The following is a 21,349-nucleotide window of genomic DNA, read 5'->3' on the forward strand; positions in this document are numbered from 1 at the left end:
TGTTTTTCATGGTACAGTTAGGCCTTGCCGTATGTTGTTGTATCCGGGACTCTTTGTATTTTTATTACGCACGTGGTAACATTTTTGAGAAATGTCACATCGCTCGACGCTCGGTGTATGAAGAATGTACATAGTTTTTCTGTGAATTCCATAATTTTGTGCAAGTAGTAACGGCAGCTGTGTTTTTTCGTTATTATATATTTATATATTTATTTTTGAACAACTCAATTTAGCACGGCTTGGTACAATATAGTAAGGCCGTGTTAGGGATTATAGGCCGTGTTTTTTGTTAGTTAGGCCGTGCCAAACACGGCCGCGCGTCCGGCTGCCTAAAGCCTTGCTTAGCACATTTATAGGCCTAACTGTAAGTGTTTGATTACCACGGGCCCCGGGGCCCTGTTGCCTGTTGGTCAACATTGGATCTCCTAGGCCCAGCCCTAATTTGCTCAGATCGTTCGTCATCACTGCTTTCAGACTCACCTGGTCCTCCCTGTGTCGCGTTTTCCTCTCCACCCTCCACATCGAAGCTATCATCCCCAACTTTCCGTTTTTTCGCGGAACTGGTATGCACAAAACCTACACTAAAAACTACATCAGAATCTGATGAATTGTCGCCGGAATCATCTGATAAGGGTGTCCAAATCAAAGTTATTTTCGTCAAAGTTCTCTGATTCATCACCGCTAGGCTCGCTACTTCCACTTGAATCTCGCTCACTACTACTATTTTCCATCATTCAATACCGTAAGATTGCCGAAACACATGGCCAAAGAACGTAACATGCGACCAAAGATTTCACTTCCGAGTTGAAGCAGGTTCTGGTTGAAGTCAGCAAGCATTTACAGCCTGACTGGTGCACTAGAGAGACTAGGTGTCAATGTATCCACTAATGCTGAAATTGTCTACTATCGCGCTATGGTGATTCTGTGCAAATCGGATAAACTATCACAGAGCTATGGGAGGTAGAAGAGGAGCAAGTGGAAACACGTATTATTACGTATTTGGCTAGCAGCGGTAATATGAGTAGCCCATATTATTACGTAGTTGGCCTGGAAAGGGTTAACAAATGTGCGTAGGCGTACACAATCCTTTGGTTTTAATACGCATGAATGTACACATCAGGCCCATCCAGAGAATTGACTTCATTTTCAATCATGAATTTTCATTCTTTCTTATCTCTGACAATTTTTCAAATTACTGAAGTAGGCCTAGGGGCCTAAGTAAAAAAAAAGTTTTAGGCCTAGGCCTAGGGCCTAGGCTATAAGTATAACAAAAATTATATGGTCCCAATTTTGTTTGTTATGACCATTCTGCTAAAATATATCTCCTTGAAGATGAGATTGAATGCTTGAAGGAACTAATTCCTGCTGTTGGACCTCGATTAAAGTTAAAAAAGGAACTGAAGTTACTGAAGGTTAGTCTTTAGCCCCCTCACCATGATCATTTGTTATGGAGTGCTGATCATGGTTCACTGCACAGTAAATTATGCCTAACATCAGATTATGTTATGCTGCAAGCTTGACAATACATGGAATTTTTCTTCAAACCATAGAATTTCCTTGTGACCGATTTGAAACATTAAAAATATTACATATTTGGCCTAGTTACGTTAGGGGCTGTGTGAAACCTACACCCCCCCCCCCCCAAAAAAACACTGTGAAATACCGGTATTGTACCCGATACCGGTATTGTATTGTCGGTAATACCGGTGCTCAAAATTCACAGTACCATCCAACCCTAATGTGATATTCCACCCGAACCTTCAATATTTTTAAGGCTACAGGTATACTTTAACAGACTGCAAACGTATGACAGAAAAAATGATGTTGTCATCACCCACAATTTGAAACTTGCAAACAGGCCAAGAATACAGCTGACATGAGTCACAAAACATGAACTTAACAGTGTTCTGTTTTGTTTTCTTGTTATAGATCATGTCAGCTACCCTGGAAACATTGTTCCTGTAGAATGCTTTTATCCCATTTATACTGTACTGTATGTGAACTTGATTTGTGACTTGTACTGACTTGTATCTTGTTCAATATGGGTTTCGTTTGCTCACAATGTGGAATTGTCATAAATGGGTCGCCAAAAGCATTGTTGTGGCATCTGCGAATTGCCCATCACCTAATTAATGGGCATGTTTTCACCAAAAGCATCGCTTGTGGTCAAAATGGATGTGAAAGATCGTTTTCAGGACGGACTGCTGCCTTTCGCAAACATTTGGGCACTCACAACTATGACAACGATGATGTTCCTGTACACGTGCCGGTGCCAGCACCACCTGATGCTGATTTTGCAGATGTTCCCGCAGACAATTTGGATGCTGACCACGATGAGGTTGAACCAGATGAGCCAGAAGGCGAGCTATGGGATGAATTGACTACAGAGGAAGTTGAAAACCGTGCAGCAATGCTTGTTGCAGGTTTACTAGCATCTAGTAGTACAGTACACTCCACTGTTACACAGGTTGTGGAACAAGCATCAGACTTGATTAATGACATGTCCTCTTTCATGATGCAGAGAGTGAAACAATTTGCCACCACTGTAGGCATTCCCCATGATGACCAGCACTTGCAAGCCTTGTTGACAGATATTGATGGAGTTTCACATCCCTTCAGGAATGTTGGGAGCCAGTACAAGCAACGTAAATTTTTCCAAAACTGCAAAGCTTTTGTTGCTGCAGAAGAACTGCCCATGGGCGTGGCATATTATCCAGTGAACAATCCTTCAACTGGTAATGTACAGCAACATATGAAAACAGTCACCTTTCAGTACATCCCAATAAAGCCGCTCATGAAGATGATCCTGGAAGAGACCGATGTCCTCAAAATATCATCTACCCACATGATGAGTGAAGATGGTCTCTTAAGGGACTTCCAGGATGGATCGTTCTGCCGTGAGAGTCCCCTGTTGTCATCTTCTGCCACCATCAAACTGATTCTGTATGTGGATGACTTTGAGGTGTCCAACCCTCTTAGTCCAAAGGCTGGTATCCATAAACTGGGGGCAGTGTACTTCACAATTGCTAATCTGCCACCAAAGTATAGATCAACATTGTCCAACATGTTGTTGCTCATGCTTTTCAACTCCGGTGATGCCAGTTTGTATGGATATGGTGCTGTGTTTGCTCAATTCATCCAAGATATCAATGAACTCATTGCTGATGGATTGCACATTGTGACAAACTTCTTTAATGGTAACGTGAAGATAGCAATAGGACAAATTGTTGGTGACAATTTGGGAATCCATTCACTATTTGGATTTGCAGGTGGTTTCACAGCTAACTATCTCTGTAGGGTGTGCAAGCTGCATCGGGATGCTATCAGGACATCTGTAAAAGAGCAACAGGGTCTTCTCAGGACCTTGGAGAACTATCAAGCTGATGTCGCCCAAGATGACTTACAGCAGACAGGAGTCAAGTCGCCATGTGCTCTAAATGACATCTCACATTTCCATGTTATAAACAGTCGTTCGCCAGACATCATGCATGATATCCTTGAAGGAGTTTGTCCACTAGAGTTGAAGTTAGTTTTACAACAACTGATCCACAAAGAACTCTTAACCTTGAATGAACTGAATGCAAGGGTCACTAGCTTTAATTATGGCATTCCTGATAAGCGCAACAAGCCAGTACCATTCACTGCGAATGCTCTTCGCTCTCCAGATGGGGCCCCAGGACAGAACGCAGCCCAGATGTGGTGCCTAATCCGTCATGTTGCAGTAATGCTTGGAGATCTTGTACCCGAAGGAGATGAGCATTGGGAATTGCTTTTGGCACTACTGGATTGCCTTGACATAATCTTCTCACCAATTATTAGCAATGGGGATACTAAGTATCTTTCTGAACTCATCAGTGACCACCACCAACTTTTCCTGGAATTATTTCCCGAAAGACACCTGAAACCCAAGCATCACTTCATGACGCATTACCCCTCTGCAATCCGCCTGAATGGGCCACTAATTCACTTATGGGTGATGAGGTTTGAGGCATTCCACAATTTCTCACGGCGACTATCACACATAGTGTGCAACTTCCAAAACATAGCAAAAACTCTTGCCTATCGGAATCAGATGTTGCTATGTTTCAATATCCTGTCCAAGAAAGCTTTTGGAAGTGAACCACTAGAGGTCGGACCTGGAGAAACTGTTATCATCGCCTCTCTTGACAATGGTGCTGTGATTGCCCGAAATATGCACATGGCACTGTACGATGAAATTTTTGTCTGTAAGTGGTGCCGGTTCCATGGCGTGGAGTATCGTAAATATCTGATGGTAGTCGTGGGGAAAGAAGATGGTCTTCCAGTTTTTGCAAAGATAATACAGATATTTGCTTATGAGTCTATTGCAACTTTCATGTGTGAACTATGGCACACTGTGCAGTTCTCTAGGCACTACCATGCTTATGTTGTAGAGCCACTGGGTGCCAAGGACATCGTATTCGTTGGTGTCAAAGACCTACTCGACTTTCACCCTCTGCATGCAGTGAAGGGGAGGAATTGCTCGAAGTTCCTAATTTCTCCACGTCACATTATCGGATAGATGGACTTTGTTATACAGTAGATGTCAAAGTTAGGGATCGGACAAATGCGCGATTGCGTTTTTTGCGGCGCAATTTGCGTTTTTTGAGGTTTATTGCGTTTTTTGAGGTTTATTGCGTTTTTTTAAGATTTATTGCGTTTTTTGTTTAAATTCACCAAAAAATGTATTTTTTTATGCCCAGATTAAGTCATTGAGAATTCATTCTGAGTAATGCATTATTTAATTTTGTTCTGAGCGTTGTTTTACAAATCACCCCACAAATATTTTCTGTGAAACTAGGTCCCGTAAATAATCCAACATCGTAAAATGGCACGGCCTAACGTTAGAATTAGATCGAGCTACATACAGTCCCACACTCCTACTGTAACTAGCGACCACAGCGAGCGAGCAACAAATTATGCACACGGTAATTAGAAACAACAGTTTTTTTTATTCATTTCATAAGAAAACTTCTCTTATCCAATGCAAGCACTAAATGATATATCCTGGAAGAGAACTCATCGGGCATTCTAACCGTATTATCCCAGTGGCTGTACTCCCGACAAAATCGGATGATTATAAATCCAAAAAGTTTCGTGAATAAAATATTACAGCAATGGTGGGAATACAGTGAATAAGTCAAGTGTACATCAGCTGGATACATGTATGCATAGTCATAATGTCATTGTCTCTTCACACAGTAAACTTTATTGTACGTTCATTGGCTAACACTGTATGTTTCTCATACCTACACAGCAAAGAAATATGGAATTGCGCAATTCGCCGGGAGGGTGTCTCGCTATTGCTTAATCAGTAAACACCCAAGGATGTTGCCACCTAGAGTCGTAGACCAAAGTTTCTGAAATTGCATGGTTGTTGTTGTTGTTGTTGTTTCAGGCGATAAATTTCAGAGTTTTTATAAATTTAGCATTTTAATAGATGTATTATTTCTAACTATTATTTTGGTTAATTATTAATATTTTGAGGGATTTTCTTCTCACTGAAAATTACACAAAAAGTTGTAAATTTGAAGTGGCACCGCTGCCCATATTTTTCAATTTCCATGTGCTTTCACTGGTCATTTGTAACTCTGTATCGTAACAACATGGCTCCTGACCCACGATCTCGCTGCCTCATTAAATTTCCGATTAAGTAAAAAACTACACAGCAACAATAAGAGTGATATAAAATAAAAACAACAAAACTTACAACTTAAAAACAGCTTTTAAGACTTAAGTTCGTGTTTTAGAAGAAATATGATTATTTTTTCCAGTTTTTCTTCTTTAAAGTTTGGAGACCATTCAGCTTAAAATAATAATAGCAATAAAAATTATTGTAGAGACGAACATGCCTGTCGCAATTCAGACTTTCGGCAGCGCACTGACCTACCGGCGGAATACGCAAAAAAATGTAAACTGATAGCTAGTTTACGTCATAATTATTCCCATTTTCTTCGTTCTTTTCGTGACTTTTTAACTGGGATTGAAATGCTAAAAAAACAGCGCTGTTACACGTGCATAGACAGGTCATAAGTAACGTTACGTAAGTGCGTTTTTTTAATGCGTTTTTTTGCCATTTCGATTGCGTTTTTTGCGTTTTTTGTTAATTTAAGGTGCGTTTTTTGGTCTTGAAAATCGCGCATTTGTCCGATCCCTAGTCAAAGTGCATTCCCAATTTCATGTACAGTGCAGTTATAATGTGGGTACAAGCTGCCACCAGCAACACTTTCCAGAGTAAAAATCGTGGCTACTTGTGTCAACCAGGGCTTTACCAACTCGAATGACTGCAGTGTTTCATCATTCCTCATATAGTAAGTTGTCATTATTTAGTACAGAAGGAATGTTGATGAGAACCATATTCAATGTGTAGACCGTCTGACCAGGGGTCAACAGACTTTTGGTGGCCATAGGCCTTGTTATCTTGGATATTTTACAAATGAAATCATGGGAGGTCGCATATTAAAGGGGGGGGGGGGTACTCGCATAATATGAGTATACAATTTGGAAGTAAGCAGTTTGGCCCCAAGATACACATGGGTCTCTCACTCTCTCACTTGCTTGAATTTTGAAGTCAAAATTCAAAACAACGGCCATAATAATATAATAAGAATATGCAACCTAGCAGTCCGCTAGAGTCTAGTTATGTGTCTGTATTTTATGAAACAGATCCACATTTGAGGGAACATCATTATACTGTACATGGGTACCCTTTTCCTTAGAAATGACCCCCAGAAATGGATATGGGTTTTTAGTCTGACATGGCACACCCCCGACCAGGCGACCAATTGCAAACCGGATCAAATAAGCCCACTGGCCTGATTCCTCATGATCACAGGCCGGACCTGGCTCACTGGCTTCATGTTACTGACCCATGGTGTTGATAACAACAATCAAGTTGCACAGGAGTTTCAATAAGAATATATATGGACTAGTAATTCATGTTGTTTTCTTTTACATGCGGCAAATGGTCTAATTTGTGTACAACAATCAAGTGTATAGTACATGTACATGAGTTATAGTGACATGCCCAGGTAATCTTGACTGCCAATTGGTCCTGACTGATAGTGGAATTGCTAGAAAGTGCCTGCAAAGTACACTATGTATGAAAACTAACAGTTAAAAAGCAAAAGAGTGCACATTAATATTCTTGAGAATCAGACATTAATGGCTTGAAGGACTGTTGATACAAAGGCAAAGGAAGCCAGAGCAATTAAACACAGCCATGGCTATATCATCTTATTCTGTAACATAATAAATAGTAGGCATCGGACAAATGCACGATTTCAGGAGCCAAAAAAAAGCACCACAATTTTTCAAAAACGCAAAATCGCGGCCGAATTTTATGCAAAAAACGCACTGTAAAACGCACTTGAAAATACACATAGATTGGCTCCCTTTTTATGTTAAAAATTCCCATTAAAATCACTCCAAATATCGTAAGATATTACCCAATAAAGTAGCGAACTAGCACTGTTGGGTGTATTCCAATTGAGCAATTGCAATAAACCCTCCCGTAGGCCCCATGTCATCTTACCTGCACTGGCCGGCTGGACTGCACTGCGCTTGTTTGTACTATCGTAATCACAACATTATGACACATGCCGTAAATTTGTATGGAAGCGAAGCTGGGCCGTGTATACGCGAAGACAGAACACTGTGGAGGTTTTCGTGTGAGAAATAAAAAATAAAGCTGACTGCTCTACCTGGCGATCACAATGTTTTGGACGCACAGAAATGATTTTGTACCTGGTTTATAAAGGCATAAATAGATCAAGTTTCGTAATTTAAAAAATCCTAAACATCATACATTTAATTTCGACAGAAAATGCTTCATTTTTTATTCAGACATTGAAATTTTGCGTAGCTGACGGAGATTATAAAAAACCGCAGTGAAACACCAGAAAAGCGCGATCATGCAGTTGTTCGATGCCTACCTAAGAGTATAATAGCTCTAAAATTATCCATGTTGATTTGACAGGCTAGTGATGATGCCAGACAAGCAAGTGGTTCCAAACTACTATCAAGCAGCTCATGTGACTCTGACAGCGGAGGCTTTACCGATGATGGATCATTGGTATCTGATAACCTGTCAGAAGCAGAACCAGACCCATCGATACATACACCGGTGAGACCAGGTTCATCATCAACCCCGACGGCAAGCGCAGGCAGAGGCCATATAAAATCTAATGGACAACCCTCAAAGCGAATGAGAATGGATTTCGTAAGTGTTATATTTTCATCATGTTTCACTTGGGTGACATCAGGGTTTAATATGGCAGTGGAATATTTACGGCTAGTCAAAATGTTTACAATTTGAGATTTACATCATTGTTTTTACCGTTTCACACTACTGAAATCCGGCACAAGATCCCCCATCGTGTGCGTCTTTTGGGTATCAGTTCGTAAATTCCTAACCCAGTCAGATTCAGTTATCTGCTGCTTACTCTTCCTGGTACCAGACAATGCACGGTGTCAAGCATGCTCCATGACTTTTTTATGTTTATCTGCAAATTTTATTCAGTCTCAAACATATGTGATGCACAACTTGTAGTCTAGCAAGTTGAATTGTTCTGTAGATAATACTGTATAGTTTAGGAATGTCCAAAGTTCTCCAACCCTTTGCCCTGGCAGGGCTATGTGATTCCTGAACCAAACTGATTAAAATCATAATTTCCATTGATTTATTTCATTTCAAGTCAGGAATTATCCAGCTTAATGCAAAATTACCAAACTTGACCCGGGCTTATATGTACAGTAGGCCTATATGTGCAGAGGACAATTTGAGAACTTATTTTGTTTACTATTTTGGTCACACAGTAGAAAGGATTAATTTCAAGGGGATGCCCTGGTTCATACAGATTCCGTCAGATTCATCCTTAATTTTGGGCAAAAGCCCCTGGGGCCCCATTTATGAAACCTTGTGTACATGTCAATATCATTGCCTGTTCCTTCTCAGTGCATTGCTTTTTCTGAAATGCTTTCACAGAACATAACAGAAATCCTGAAAGCGGTGCATGGAGGTGACGAGCTGGTGGAGGAAATGTCTTCAGGCCTACTCTCTCCTAAGACAAGAAAACGTGTTGTCAACACACTGGTTTCATGTTTGATTGAGAAGCATGGAAAGCAGTGAGTATATACACTTGTCCAATCACAAAAGACAAAACCAATTTTTAATAGTTAATCCTTATCACTCCTGTTTCTCAAACCCTGATGGTGGTGATTGATCACAATAAGCACATTCTGCAAGTTTGCAGTGTCAACTTGTGTGCATGGTACAACATGAAGATGAGAAGGCTGCTTGGACCTCAACCAATACAAGAGTTAGCTCGTGAGCCCCCCCCCCCCCCAGTTTTCAGAAAACCCTTGGTCTATTACACTGGATTCTTCATTGACATACAAGTCGTTAAATTGGTTCAGACGGGGCTTTTCACTTTGGTTAACAGCCATTAACCTAGTTGGACTGATCATTCAAATGCACAGTGGTCACTCATCTTCCAGACTGCCAACCTTTATTGTGAGGAGTGCTTTGGTTTCTGGCAAATTTAAATGATTCATCTATAAAGGTTAAGATTATGGTTATTTCTTAGTGCTGGGTGAAGCATTCTTGCAGTCATTCTTACCTTGTAGGCAGTGGCGTGTCATCCTCTAAGCGGATAGCTGCATTGTTAATTCTTTGTATCTGCAAAAGCCTGTGTAGGGTTTCCTACACCTCGGATATGGCGAGGCATTTGTTTCTCTTATATGGCAGTTGCTTTTACGTAATGTACAATTCTCACTGGTTGCTAATGTCACTATAAACTTGTATTTTCATTCATAGCCCTCCAAAGGATGTCAAGATGTTGATGACAAAAGCGATCATGGCAGAATTTCCATCACTTGATAACGAAGATGGTGATGGACATGTGAGTAGTCATTGTGATTTTAGGCTACAGTATAGGCTTGGGGATTGATTCACATACACACGAATCACACACAAGGAAAGGAGATGAAATGGAAAGCATATGTTAGCAAACACAGCATACGTGTGTACTATAAAAAAAAAATTGCATGGATGGTCATGTGAGGTACTCAGTGGCAAATGCCTGTAGCCCATGCAGGGAACGGAAGAGATAACACAAGTAGTAAAATATGTCAGTGACCATATTCAGTCATCTGATGCCTGCAATGGATACTTTAAAAAAGACTGTCCTAATGACAAGCTACTTTTTGGTGTGACACAGTAAAGCCTTAGTATTGAAGTGATATACAGAACCAATGTTGTATATGAATATTATTATATAACTAGAAATGCATTTGCTACGCAAACACTACAGTATATCCCCGGGACCAGGGAGTTCCAATCAGCCACCAATGACCTTAACAAAGGTACAAACCTCTCAAAAGAAAGTTTGTTTGGACCCATTGGAGAATGGAGATGACATCCACCAAGTTTCCTTCCAATCCTACCAACTTGAAAAAATTTGCCAAAATCCAAAATGGTCGCTGCTATGAACTTCGATGACCTCCAAACTACATGAACTTCATTCGGGACCCAATGTAGATCACATCCACCAAGTTTCATTCAAATCGGACAAACTTCAAACTTCGCATAAATTATGCAAATTAGCGGTTCCCTGGGGGCCGACACTGCCCAATTTCGAACTTGTCCGAGCTTTCATTATGGTGAACATGTATACCAGGATTGAAGTCAATGGGGGTATGCGCTGAAGCGTGAGAGTGCTAACGCCTAAAGTTTCCGACGGCGACGGCGGTGAGGCCAAAAACATAATATTCCCGGACTTTGTCCCAGGGATATAATCACATTTTGAGAAAAGAATTTCCTGACATTCAATTCAATCTACAGCGTCGGCCTATGATCGTTCGGCCGAGTATTGGAAATGTTAGCGCTCTCACGCTCAAGCACATTGACCGATTAACTTGCAACTTTGCAGATGTGTTTGTTCTACTAAAATCTCGGATGAGTTCGATTGTGGGTGTCGTGGCGCACCGGGCACTGCTAATATGCATAATTTGCGCCAAATTTTTAAGTTTGTCCGATTTGAGTGAATTTGGTATATGGGGGGGGGGACTTTGCGTGCTGAAAAAGATGGCAATATTTCAAGGTCAAATTGGGCTGTTAATTTGCATAATTCACGCCAATTTTCCAAGTTGGTCCGATCTGAACGAAGCTTGGTGTACGGGAAAAGCTTTATGTACAAAAAATGGGGTGGTCATTGCTAGGTCATCGGAGGTCAAATTGGTGGCCATTTTGATTTCTTTGCGAAACAGGTGTGTCGCTGATTTGCACGTTTCGGAACATGGCGATCGTTTTGGGGCCCACTTGCAGTTTCGCACCATATCACCACCACCCGGCGGCCATTTTAGTGCGGTATGGTGTATCGGGATCGAACAGCTCGAAAAGTACACGGAAGTGTGGGGTTGACTAGTTGACTATGACCAGGGTAATATCTGTGAAGCGCTTTGAGACTGGCTTCGTCGGTATAAAGCGCTAGCGAGATATTATTATTATTATTTTTTTGGATTTTTTTACGAAACTAGTTTGTTGCTTATTTGCGCGTTTTGGGACATGGCAGTCGCACCCAGTTTCGCACCCATGTGACCCCACCCGGATTGCTCAGATGTGGGCATATACACGTTGGCGGTTTACCCGCCAGCTGATGTCTAGTTATTTATGATGAATATTATTAAGCATTCCGTTCTTACAATATGGTGGCCTAAATGTAGTAGTATTTTCAAAGTTTTGTTAATTGCAATACCATTTTCCAACGATCTTCAGATTGCAAAAATATGTTCATCATATGCAGTAATCATTTTATGTTAACTTATACAGCTAGCTTGGTACACCCCTGGAATCTGTGGCCATGATGCATCTGGACTCCTTGAGAACAGATTAAGGAATCTCCGGAAGAGGAACCTGTGCGAGAAGGCTGTGACTTCACTCAAGGAAATTCCAAAGCCGAACCTAGTCAGTACAGTTGATCTAGCACTCTCTGAAGGTGAGTCTGAATTGATTTTCAGCCAAGTCACAAGAGAATCCCTTCAGTCAGGAATGTGCCCGAAAAAGTGCAATGCAGTATTGGAACATGCACCATATAAAACAACCTGGATAGGTTTTTATAGTAATTTTACAGTAAAAAGTTACCAAGTGCGTGGGAAAATGGATATACCCACACAAGTACCTCGGGAGAAAAACACGAGTGCACTGCTGGGTAGTGGGTACTGACACCCATTGCCGACTGGCAGGGGAGAGCGGATGGCCGTGTAGTACGGATCTGAACTCTGGATCTTAGGATAGCTGGTTCGGGTCCTCCTTGGGGCTTTTCGGTGTGTCTCATCGTCGCTCAGTTGAGTTAGTTCAGTACCCTGTAAAATTTTATCTCTGCTTCAGCAAATTGCGACACCCCCCACCCCCCCCCCTCCTGGCCGCTGTCAGTTGGTGCAAGCTAGAGAATATCATCTCCTCATTTTATCAAGCGGTTAGCTCAAATGGTAGAGCACCCGCTTTCGCCTGAAATTCAAACCCAGAACAAGTCTTGCTGAAGACTTTAAAAATGGAACATACTGCCAGCGTTCATGGTGCTCAGCATTAAGTACAGAGTATGAAAGACGAACCAGTGATGGAAAAAGATGGCGCAGATAAAACCATGACGAGTTAAAAGTGAGCTCAACTTAAGAACCAAACCTTTCATTTTAATTCATGAACCCTTCAATTCCGGACCACAATTTGGAGCTTCTTTGAAGGCCGCTAGTCTGTTTAATGGGAATTATTCTTTATCTTTCCTAAGATATGCCTGAGGATGCTGACATGACTGCTATGATTAACTGGCTAAAGCACCACAATGCACCTGCACAACAGGTCACTGAAATGATGAAGCAGACTTGCCGGTACCGTGCTAACAAGATACGGACTGAAAAAGAAAGGCCGCTGCGTGAGCTATTGAAGGAATATCCACGGCTCATCGATACGGATGGAATGGTAAGTGTGACAAATTTCAGTAAATCATAGGAGCATTGGCCAGAAAGACCCCTAACTGCACCAAACTTTTGCCTATAAACACTGGTCTACTCTTGGTGATCAACCACAAGGGTATCTACCTACCTGCATCAACTATGAGCTATGAAACTATCTTGGCGGTCTACTCCCATGTTTTTTCACTGCAACATCCCCATACTTTTCAAAATGTTACAAGTAGTTTCTCGAGTTAGACATTAACTAGTCGGAGAAAATAAATTTATTACACTGGGTGGTTTTTACTTCTTTGTGACTTTGTTCAGCCTGGTTGCCCTATTTTATGACCATTTTGTTGTCACGAATAAACAATTCTGTGCCCCTTCACTTGCCCGACAAAGAATACGCATACTATGAGGAGGCCTCTTAGTAGGCTTCTGCACAGCGTTTGGCTAGTTCGTAGAGTCAATCAAACTTCATTGAGCGGCTAATATAGTGGTTAAATCTTGGCTTCCAAAATTCTGAGGGTGGACTGCTGACATGCCAGACATTATAAAGTGCACTTGGTTGTCTGCCAGTTGGCATGCCATAAACTGCATAAAATGCCAAACCGCATCGGGGGTGTTCAAAGAATCAGACAGCTACGCCAGTTAAAAGGTCTACGTGAACTATGAATGATCTGTGACAATTCATGTCACCCTGGGGCACGAAGGGTTAAATATTGGCGCAAAATGTATGTGATCTGTTTAGAATTACAACATGTTTTCCCGTTGTGCTATCTGTTACAGGTAGAGCAGGATTTCAGGATTCTGTTCCCGGAGCTGTGCGATTCCCTCTATATGAAGTGGCCGGGATTCTGTACAAAAGTCATACAGTATGCCGACCGGCAACTGAAGTGGAGACCCCTGTTGAACTTACGTGGGATGACAGATGGGGGTGAGTAAAGCATTATCTCAACTATAACGTTTTCCCTGGCAGGAGACCTCTTAGCATGTGATATATTTCTACCACACTTGTATGGTGAGCTCTTCTATCAGGTTGTGTTCATCAAACAACCTGAGAGCGTTAAGGGGCATGTGTTCTAACTAACTTGTTGGTGGTGGTTACATTCCTTCCCACCCAACCCCCTATAATTGTGTAATGTTATTAAGATTATTCCTAGAGCTGTACAATGCACCCGTTCCTTTGTTCCATGGAACCACTAAATTGTAATCACTTGCTAATGGAGAGCGGTTTGTATATTTGGTGTATAACTTTCGAACCAATTCTCAGCACTTTTTGTCGATCAGATGCTCTCCAATAGCCTAATTTCTCAAATTGCTAGCCTTCTTGTTTCTTTGTAGTCTTCATATTTATTAGCAGCCTTTGTGTGAACGACTGACAACAGATTATTTCTAGCTGAATGAATATTACTATGCAGGGACAAACTTACAGACCTGAAATGTTGGTATGTCGCACAATATCGGCAACTCCATGTTGCAACAATTGACAGTGTCCAGTTGGTTTGGTTGGAGTTTATTTCCTGTTGGTAGGCCTTGAACTCGCACTGCAAACATTATTTTTTTCTGAAGTTTTATTTTCATAACATATGCAATGGCAATTGTATAATTGTTTCCTTGTATTACAGATGACGAGGAATCTAACGTTGCACTTCAACTTTTGGGCCTCCTCTTCCCTACTGGAAGTCAGCGGACAGCTGGAAGAAAAGGGCCCGACAAGAGAGCAACAGTAGAAGAAGCTCTTCAGTCTTTCATTCAAATTGAGGAGGTGAGACATGAATCGCTCTTCTGTATTTGGAAAGTAGTTTATTTTCATCTTGTGCTTTATGTACTATAGCAATGTATGATGCGTGCTTGACATGATGATGGTACGATAGGTACTGCTGTTTGTGACAGAGAAGCTGGTCATTGTGAGTGAGTGCCAGTGTAAGGCTTGGGACCTATAAGGTTTTTTGATGATGGAATGTACTCTGCAGTACAATTTTGACATGGAGATTGCATAGAAACAGACAGACCACACCTTGAATGAATCGGTAATGCTTAATGTCCAAATGTCATTCAAAGTGTGAATGGAGACATTGTTTGAAATGGGTTTTATTCATTCATTTTTTTCATTCAAGGCTAAGATTGCCACAAAGTGCCCTTCAGGATAATTGATATGTGCAACAGCCTATGCCAGTAATGTGGGGAAGAAATCCACAATTAGTATGTCATCAGCATCTGTCATTAATATAACTCGTATTTTAGTGGCAATTGCTTTTCCCCACCCCACCCCTAAAGCAATGTTGTGGGTGAAGGAAACATCTGCAACCTACCTGACGGGTAACCCGGTACCCTCGTTCCATTATTCTACCCGATGCAATCACTACTTATTAGGGATATCGCTCTTTCTAAAGACTGGAAGGTGTCGATCAATATGCAGTGGCGGGAGTGTGGCTTAGCGGTACAGTGCCTGCTTTGCATGCGAGAGGTCCCCGGTTCGATTCCTGCCTGTCAATTCTGGGTAAATTTTCCAGAGGTGGCTGCAACTGCAGTTGTGATGGACGAGGTCTTCGACTTGAATTCCTGGTTCTGCCGAGGTCTGGTGGACTTGTGAAATGGTTGGGGTTGGTGAACGGGGCTCTTGAAATAAGTCTCGCTCATCAGCTGTAAGCAGTGACGCTGGACAGCTCCCGCTCCTCCGGGTTCTGAGAAAGTGGTCAGCTCCTGGAGTGCACTGTCGTCCGTCGGATGGGGACGTTAAATGGCGGTCCCAAGAGCAGGATGGGATTGGATTGGTTACACCCCTGCCTCGACGTCTGGGCACTCTTCGAAAAGAGAAGGCGAGTTATCATCCACGCCCAAAACCAGCCAAGGTTCCTCGATGAGCCTTCAGGCTTTCTGAACCCTTAGTAACTAAACTAATATATTTTGTTCTATTGTCTTCCAGATTGGTACCAACATACCCACATTTTTGGAGGGGAACAAACAGACGCAGCCGTTCATCCTAGCCCTTGGGGAGAGAAAGTCTCCGGAACAGTTGTTTGTAGTGGTTGAAGGACAGACAGTCTCATGCAGTAGCTTATTGCATGCAGTGGACGTGTGTTTCAAGCTTTTTTATTTGTTAGACGTCCACTACCCATGGCAATGCTCCAATACGTGGGATTTTGTCCAGAAGTTTATATATGGGATAGGAGATGGCAAAGGCAAAGGACGTAGTGCCTCGGCAGTCACACTGCTTTGTAACTATCTGAAGGCAAAATAGGGCACATAGGAGTGAATGCTTCGATCAGGAACCTTGCATTGGGTTCTACAATTTAATTGTTCATATTTAGTTGTTGTTAGGCCAAGTAAAAAATAAACATGTTTCTCGTCCCCGCCCGCTTCCATTTTTGGGGACGCGTTTTTTCTATTATTTTTTATTCATGACAACTTGGGGTCAAACCAGGAAAATAGGCATATTTAAGCCTAAAAATATCAAAATTAAATAAAAATTGCAGAAATGATTTAAGTCATCCCTTAAAAAAAACCATTAAAACGTAGTATAGACAGTGACACCACATATTTGCATGATTTTCAACGACAAAATGCTCTTAACGTTTTTTCGAAATGGTCAGAAAATTCCAAATGCACAATCGAATGCGACAAAAAAAAATCACAAAACTGGTATGTGGCAATTACATACAAAAATCGTCATGACAAGCAATCTCGATTTGGTGAAAACCAGTTTTAAAATTCACACTATTTAGTAAAAGAAAAAGTATTCAAATACCCCATCAACTATATCCCTGTATTAAAAATTTATAACTCGCATTCGAGTAATTTATGACAAATAAACAAATTTCTTGTTTTTAAGCTTGGTTGGTTTGGTTCACAAAATCACAATTGGCCAGGCCCTAGACAAGGCTCAGCTAGTCCATGAAACTGTGGTTCGGTAATTGTACCTCATACATCAGTCACAAACCAGTATTCTTCTGATAAAACTGCCAGCATCAACTCGACGGCTCTCCTTTTGCGATTTGCGATTAGGGGCAAGGCTAAGCCTATTAATAGACCCTGAACATTTTGATTTGAAGTACATAGCCGCAGCTATCATCAGATAGTGCTCATTTTGATTTTATTATGAATTTGTAAGATTGAAATGCGTGATGGTTCAAAATTTAAAATGCGTAGCCATACATAACCTTGCACAGTCTCAAGCAGTGACGCCCCATCTCCTCCTCAGCTTAGAAAATTCGGACGGGAAACATGTTTTTTCTTCTACTTGGCCTTAACCTTCCGTTGTATATATACAGGGAGTCTGGGTAGAATTTGTTGTTAAGAAATTTTGAATTGGCATAAACTAAAATACTTACTGCACATCAATTATTGCAAAACAATTGATGAACGCAACCAGTGCCTCGAACATCTTGGAGACCTTGTTTTGGTGGACAGTGTTTTTCTGTAATTTCTGTAACATGTCTAATATGGACTAAATGAAAGATGATGCTCACATTGCTACCCTAATAGTTCCTTGGAGGCACAATGCTTGATTTAAATTTCATGGATGCAAATGCTATCATCAGAATTTCAGTATGAAGTGTTTGAAGGGTTGGATTTTCATGACTTTAAAGCTGTAGTTATTTAGTTGTAGTGTCTAATTGCACAGTTTAGTATCTAGTTATTTTGACATGGCATCGTAGCTGTGGTTTGTTCTTGATCACCACAGATTTTCCTTCAGATTTATTGTAATATATTGCACAGTTGAGTTACCATGGCAACATTCCATGGGGGGGTGTGGGGGTGGGAGTTAAGTATAATTGCACCAATTCTGGTCAATGCTTTAAAACTACAAATACACATTTATCTACAAACTCTCTAATGCCAAAAGAAAATATCCAATATCTTATTCGGAGTGCATCTTTTTCACTTTCTTGATAATAATCCTCCATGTCAACACGGCGCAAGTTGAATGTTGTTAAAAAATACACTTACATATGTGGGTAAAACTGTAGAACTACGACATGTGCAATCGCAGTGACACATCCCGTAAATGTAAATGAGAAAATCACTTAGTCTCAGAAACATTAATTGGAGGGATAATTCTGCCCCATTCATTCTTGGTTGGTAAATAATAGCCTCAAAATTGGTACACTGCCTGCCCAATGTTATCAAGCCGACCGCCCAAAAACATTTGTGGGCCTAGGCTAGGGCCTAACATTTTTCACTACAGACCAAATGTTGAATAGCCAAGGGCTCCCTTCTAACGTAACTGAACAAAATTCATCTGTTAACTTCAATAAATTTATTCAGTATGAAAATTACATGTTAAGTGCAAGTTTTGAAAACCAGTACAACTTTTGCTTTTGAAACCATAGTTACATACTTCACACTATTTTGCTATAGATGAAGTAATCCTATAAGAAATAAATAGTTTAACATAATGTTCTGAAGTTGCCCTTTTACTTGAACTGTTTTCTTATTTTTTAGGCATGACTGTAGAGATATTTTAGTTTGACCATGTGTTAGTCCTGTGTGGTTTATCACATGGTAAAATCAGTTTTGCCGTTGATGCCCTGCAACCAGTTGTCAATATCAAGGGTGTGTGAATGCAGCCAACTAGACGAGGGAAGAGCCATTTCCTGCAACCTACGCAGTATATGAAACCCAAAATCTTCTGATGCCCTCCGGGCCAACCGATGGTGGCACTCCACTTGGATAAGTCTTGTCGGCAGTCAATTTGTCCTGGGCAGAGAACCCTGCACCAGGGGTCAACAAATTTTGTCCATCGAGGGCAAGGTTGTGTACATTGCCAGGTCATAAGTGCTGCCCTCTGCCATACCTGAAATTTTCAAAACTCCTGTTTGTTTTTCTGATAGTTTTCTATTTTTTTTTCTAAACGCTCCTGACGGGTACTGAAGTTGCTCCTAATAGGGTACTGCACTTAACTGAGCAACGGGGAGATAAAGTGCCTTGCTCAAGGAAACAACACAGCGCCCCTGGATGGACTCGAACTCGCAATCCTATGATCTCAGGACTAGAGTCATTACCACTAGGCTATGTTACCACGATCCCCTGATAGTGATGCATTTGTTAATAAGATAATGGGACAACCATGACACACATTACTTCTTGTTCAGTCTTTCTAGTGATAAGCGCCTTCATATACCCCCTTTTTTTATACATGTATCTATATGGTTTCCCCTGGTAAATTGTGGTTGAATCTATGTTATATTTGCTAATGTGTAAGGCTATACTCTTCTAGGTTCTGAGAGTAACATGCAAATTTGGGAGGCATGCCTTACCTGAATGTGATCAGAAGAGATTTAGTGATCAATGTAGACTGGAACGTCATTTGGCTTGCATTTTCAATGTCGGCTTTTGCCTTGATATATGCATCACTCTGAACTGTAATCTGGTTATCTGAACCACATAGTCGTCCCACCAATGGTTTAAACCGTACACTGTTCATTCGGATTGAAAAGCCTGTTAAAAAATGAACCGAAACGGCTCAAATTTGAACCGAACAAATGATCAAATGTGCACTCAAAACTTTGAACCGATAAATCGGTTCAAAATGAACTGAGACTGTTCATTTTGAACCGATTTATCGGTTCAAAGTTTTGAACCGGCAAATGGTTCAAAATTTTGAACCGCTAAACCGGTTCAAAATGAACAGAGTCGGTTCAGTGCCCATTTGATCCTTTGTCCGGTTCAAATTTGAGCCGTTTCGGTTCATTTTTGAACCGGTTGTTTTTAGAGTGTACACCTTTGCTGCGAGGAATTGTGTAATGGCATTCGAGGTTGAGATCCAGAATGGGTATCAAAATTGTACGTAGAACGTTATTAGGTACAGGCCAGGTATAACGCCTAGTGCGAAGTATTGTACTATTAGTTTGACTAACTGCCAAAGCTACAGAGAAGACACGTGGCGTCTGTCATAGGGGAAGCAGTAGGAACTTTTAAGTTATACCGCAACCTTGGTAAACCATATAATATATGTATTTAAAACTGGTATGATGCATCTTGGAAAGCAGTTCAACGCCTGTGTCCTGGACACCGTCAGCCATCTTGTATGGTAAGATTTCATTCTTTAATTTAAAATTGATATGTTACTGAGATATTATGCCGATTTTCGATACTACTAGAAGTGTAGTTACATGACCGTCCCACAGACGTGAATGAACATGAAACATATTAAACGGAGTAGCGGAATGCATTGAGTAAAGACATTACATATTAATATATTACAACTGAAGCAATTACAATCGGAGAGATGCATTGCTATTAATTGGAAGTAACAGGATGATCTTACTAAATATTATCTATGTTAATAAATTAGGAAACGTATGATTTTGTTAGTTTGAATGCAACTAGTACCTGATCTATTACATAAGAACTTAAAGGCAGATAATCCGGGATTCCTGTCTGGCAAGACGACCTACCAGGTCATACTGGATGATCTTGATAGTTGACAATGAACATTGATCAATGTCGTGTATGAGATGTTCAGGAATTATGGATGACGAGTCCTCTGATGTTGTTTTTGGTAATTAAAAGAAATACATAAATCCATAAATTTCATGATCATTATTGATCGGCATGCCTCACATGTAAAGAGTGTGCGAATAATTAACTATTGCATTGAACATAACATCGTGTTGATTTGCCTTCCAGCAAACACCACAAAGTACCTACAACCTATACAGATCTGTCTTCAAGCCGTTAAAGTTGCACTATGACTATGCAACAAACACATGGATGAAGCGAAACCCAGGAGCGTCTATTAAAAAATACAGATTTAAGTTTGTTTAATGAATCTTGGTCGAAATGACATCCCGACGGAGGCTGAACCTGGTTCAAATGAAATACCTATGGAGACTTTCTATATATAGAAAGCATATGACCAAGTTCATTTATGCAAGAAAAAAAGATGAAGCAGGGCTATGTCTCTTTTTAAGCAGAAGAGAGATGGGAATCTGTGTATATTGCCGATAATGCAGATGAAGCTTATGATAATTTCAATAACGTTATTAAAAAGTTGTATAGTGATTGATGAAAAATGGTTGTAAAGAGGATAAACCATGGCTTACCAATGGTTTAAGAAATGCATGCAAAAAGAAAAAGCAATTTGTTATGCAAATGAGGCTATTATTTTAAGGGATTAACATTTTTATCATTTCTTAATTAATTTTTCTATTTATTACGAAAACATTTTGATATACATCTTTATTTTATTATCATTCTTATCGTTTTTTATTTAAAAAAAATGGTACGATGTCATATGACAGAACGCCCCCTTTCCAAAGTTTTGAGATAGAAACATGACACGTTGGCAACAAGTTCTGACTTATTTACTGACATGATTGGCATCAACAGCGGTGTGTGTCAATGGTTCAAAGGCGTCTTAATGAGGAGCTTAAGT

At 40.6% G+C, this 21,349-nt stretch overlaps 1 protein-coding gene across 1 annotated transcript; it reads left to right on the plus strand.

Annotated features, from left to right (window-relative positions):
* The first annotated feature begins 1,323 nt into the window (after positions 1-1,323).
* Positions 1,324-19,500, plus strand: LOC139977830 (uncharacterized). The gene is made up of 9 exons (XM_071987511.1): positions 1,324-1,412; positions 7,997-8,239; positions 9,005-9,144; positions 9,836-9,920; positions 11,849-12,014; positions 12,804-12,994; positions 13,756-13,903; positions 14,595-14,734; positions 15,896-19,500. Exons 2-9 carry the CDS (start codon positions 8,225-8,227, stop codon positions 16,208-16,210), a joined length of 1,200 nt encoding a protein of 399 aa, XP_071843612.1. The 5' UTR covers positions 1,324-1,412; positions 7,997-8,224; the 3' UTR covers positions 16,211-19,500.
* Positions 19,501-21,349: the final 1,849 nt, after the last annotated feature.

Source organism: Apostichopus japonicus, chromosome 12, assembly GCF_037975245.1.
Source record: "Apostichopus japonicus isolate 1M-3 chromosome 12, ASM3797524v1, whole genome shotgun sequence".
Taxonomy (NCBI): domain Eukaryota; kingdom Metazoa; phylum Echinodermata; class Holothuroidea; order Aspidochirotida; family Stichopodidae; genus Apostichopus; species Apostichopus japonicus.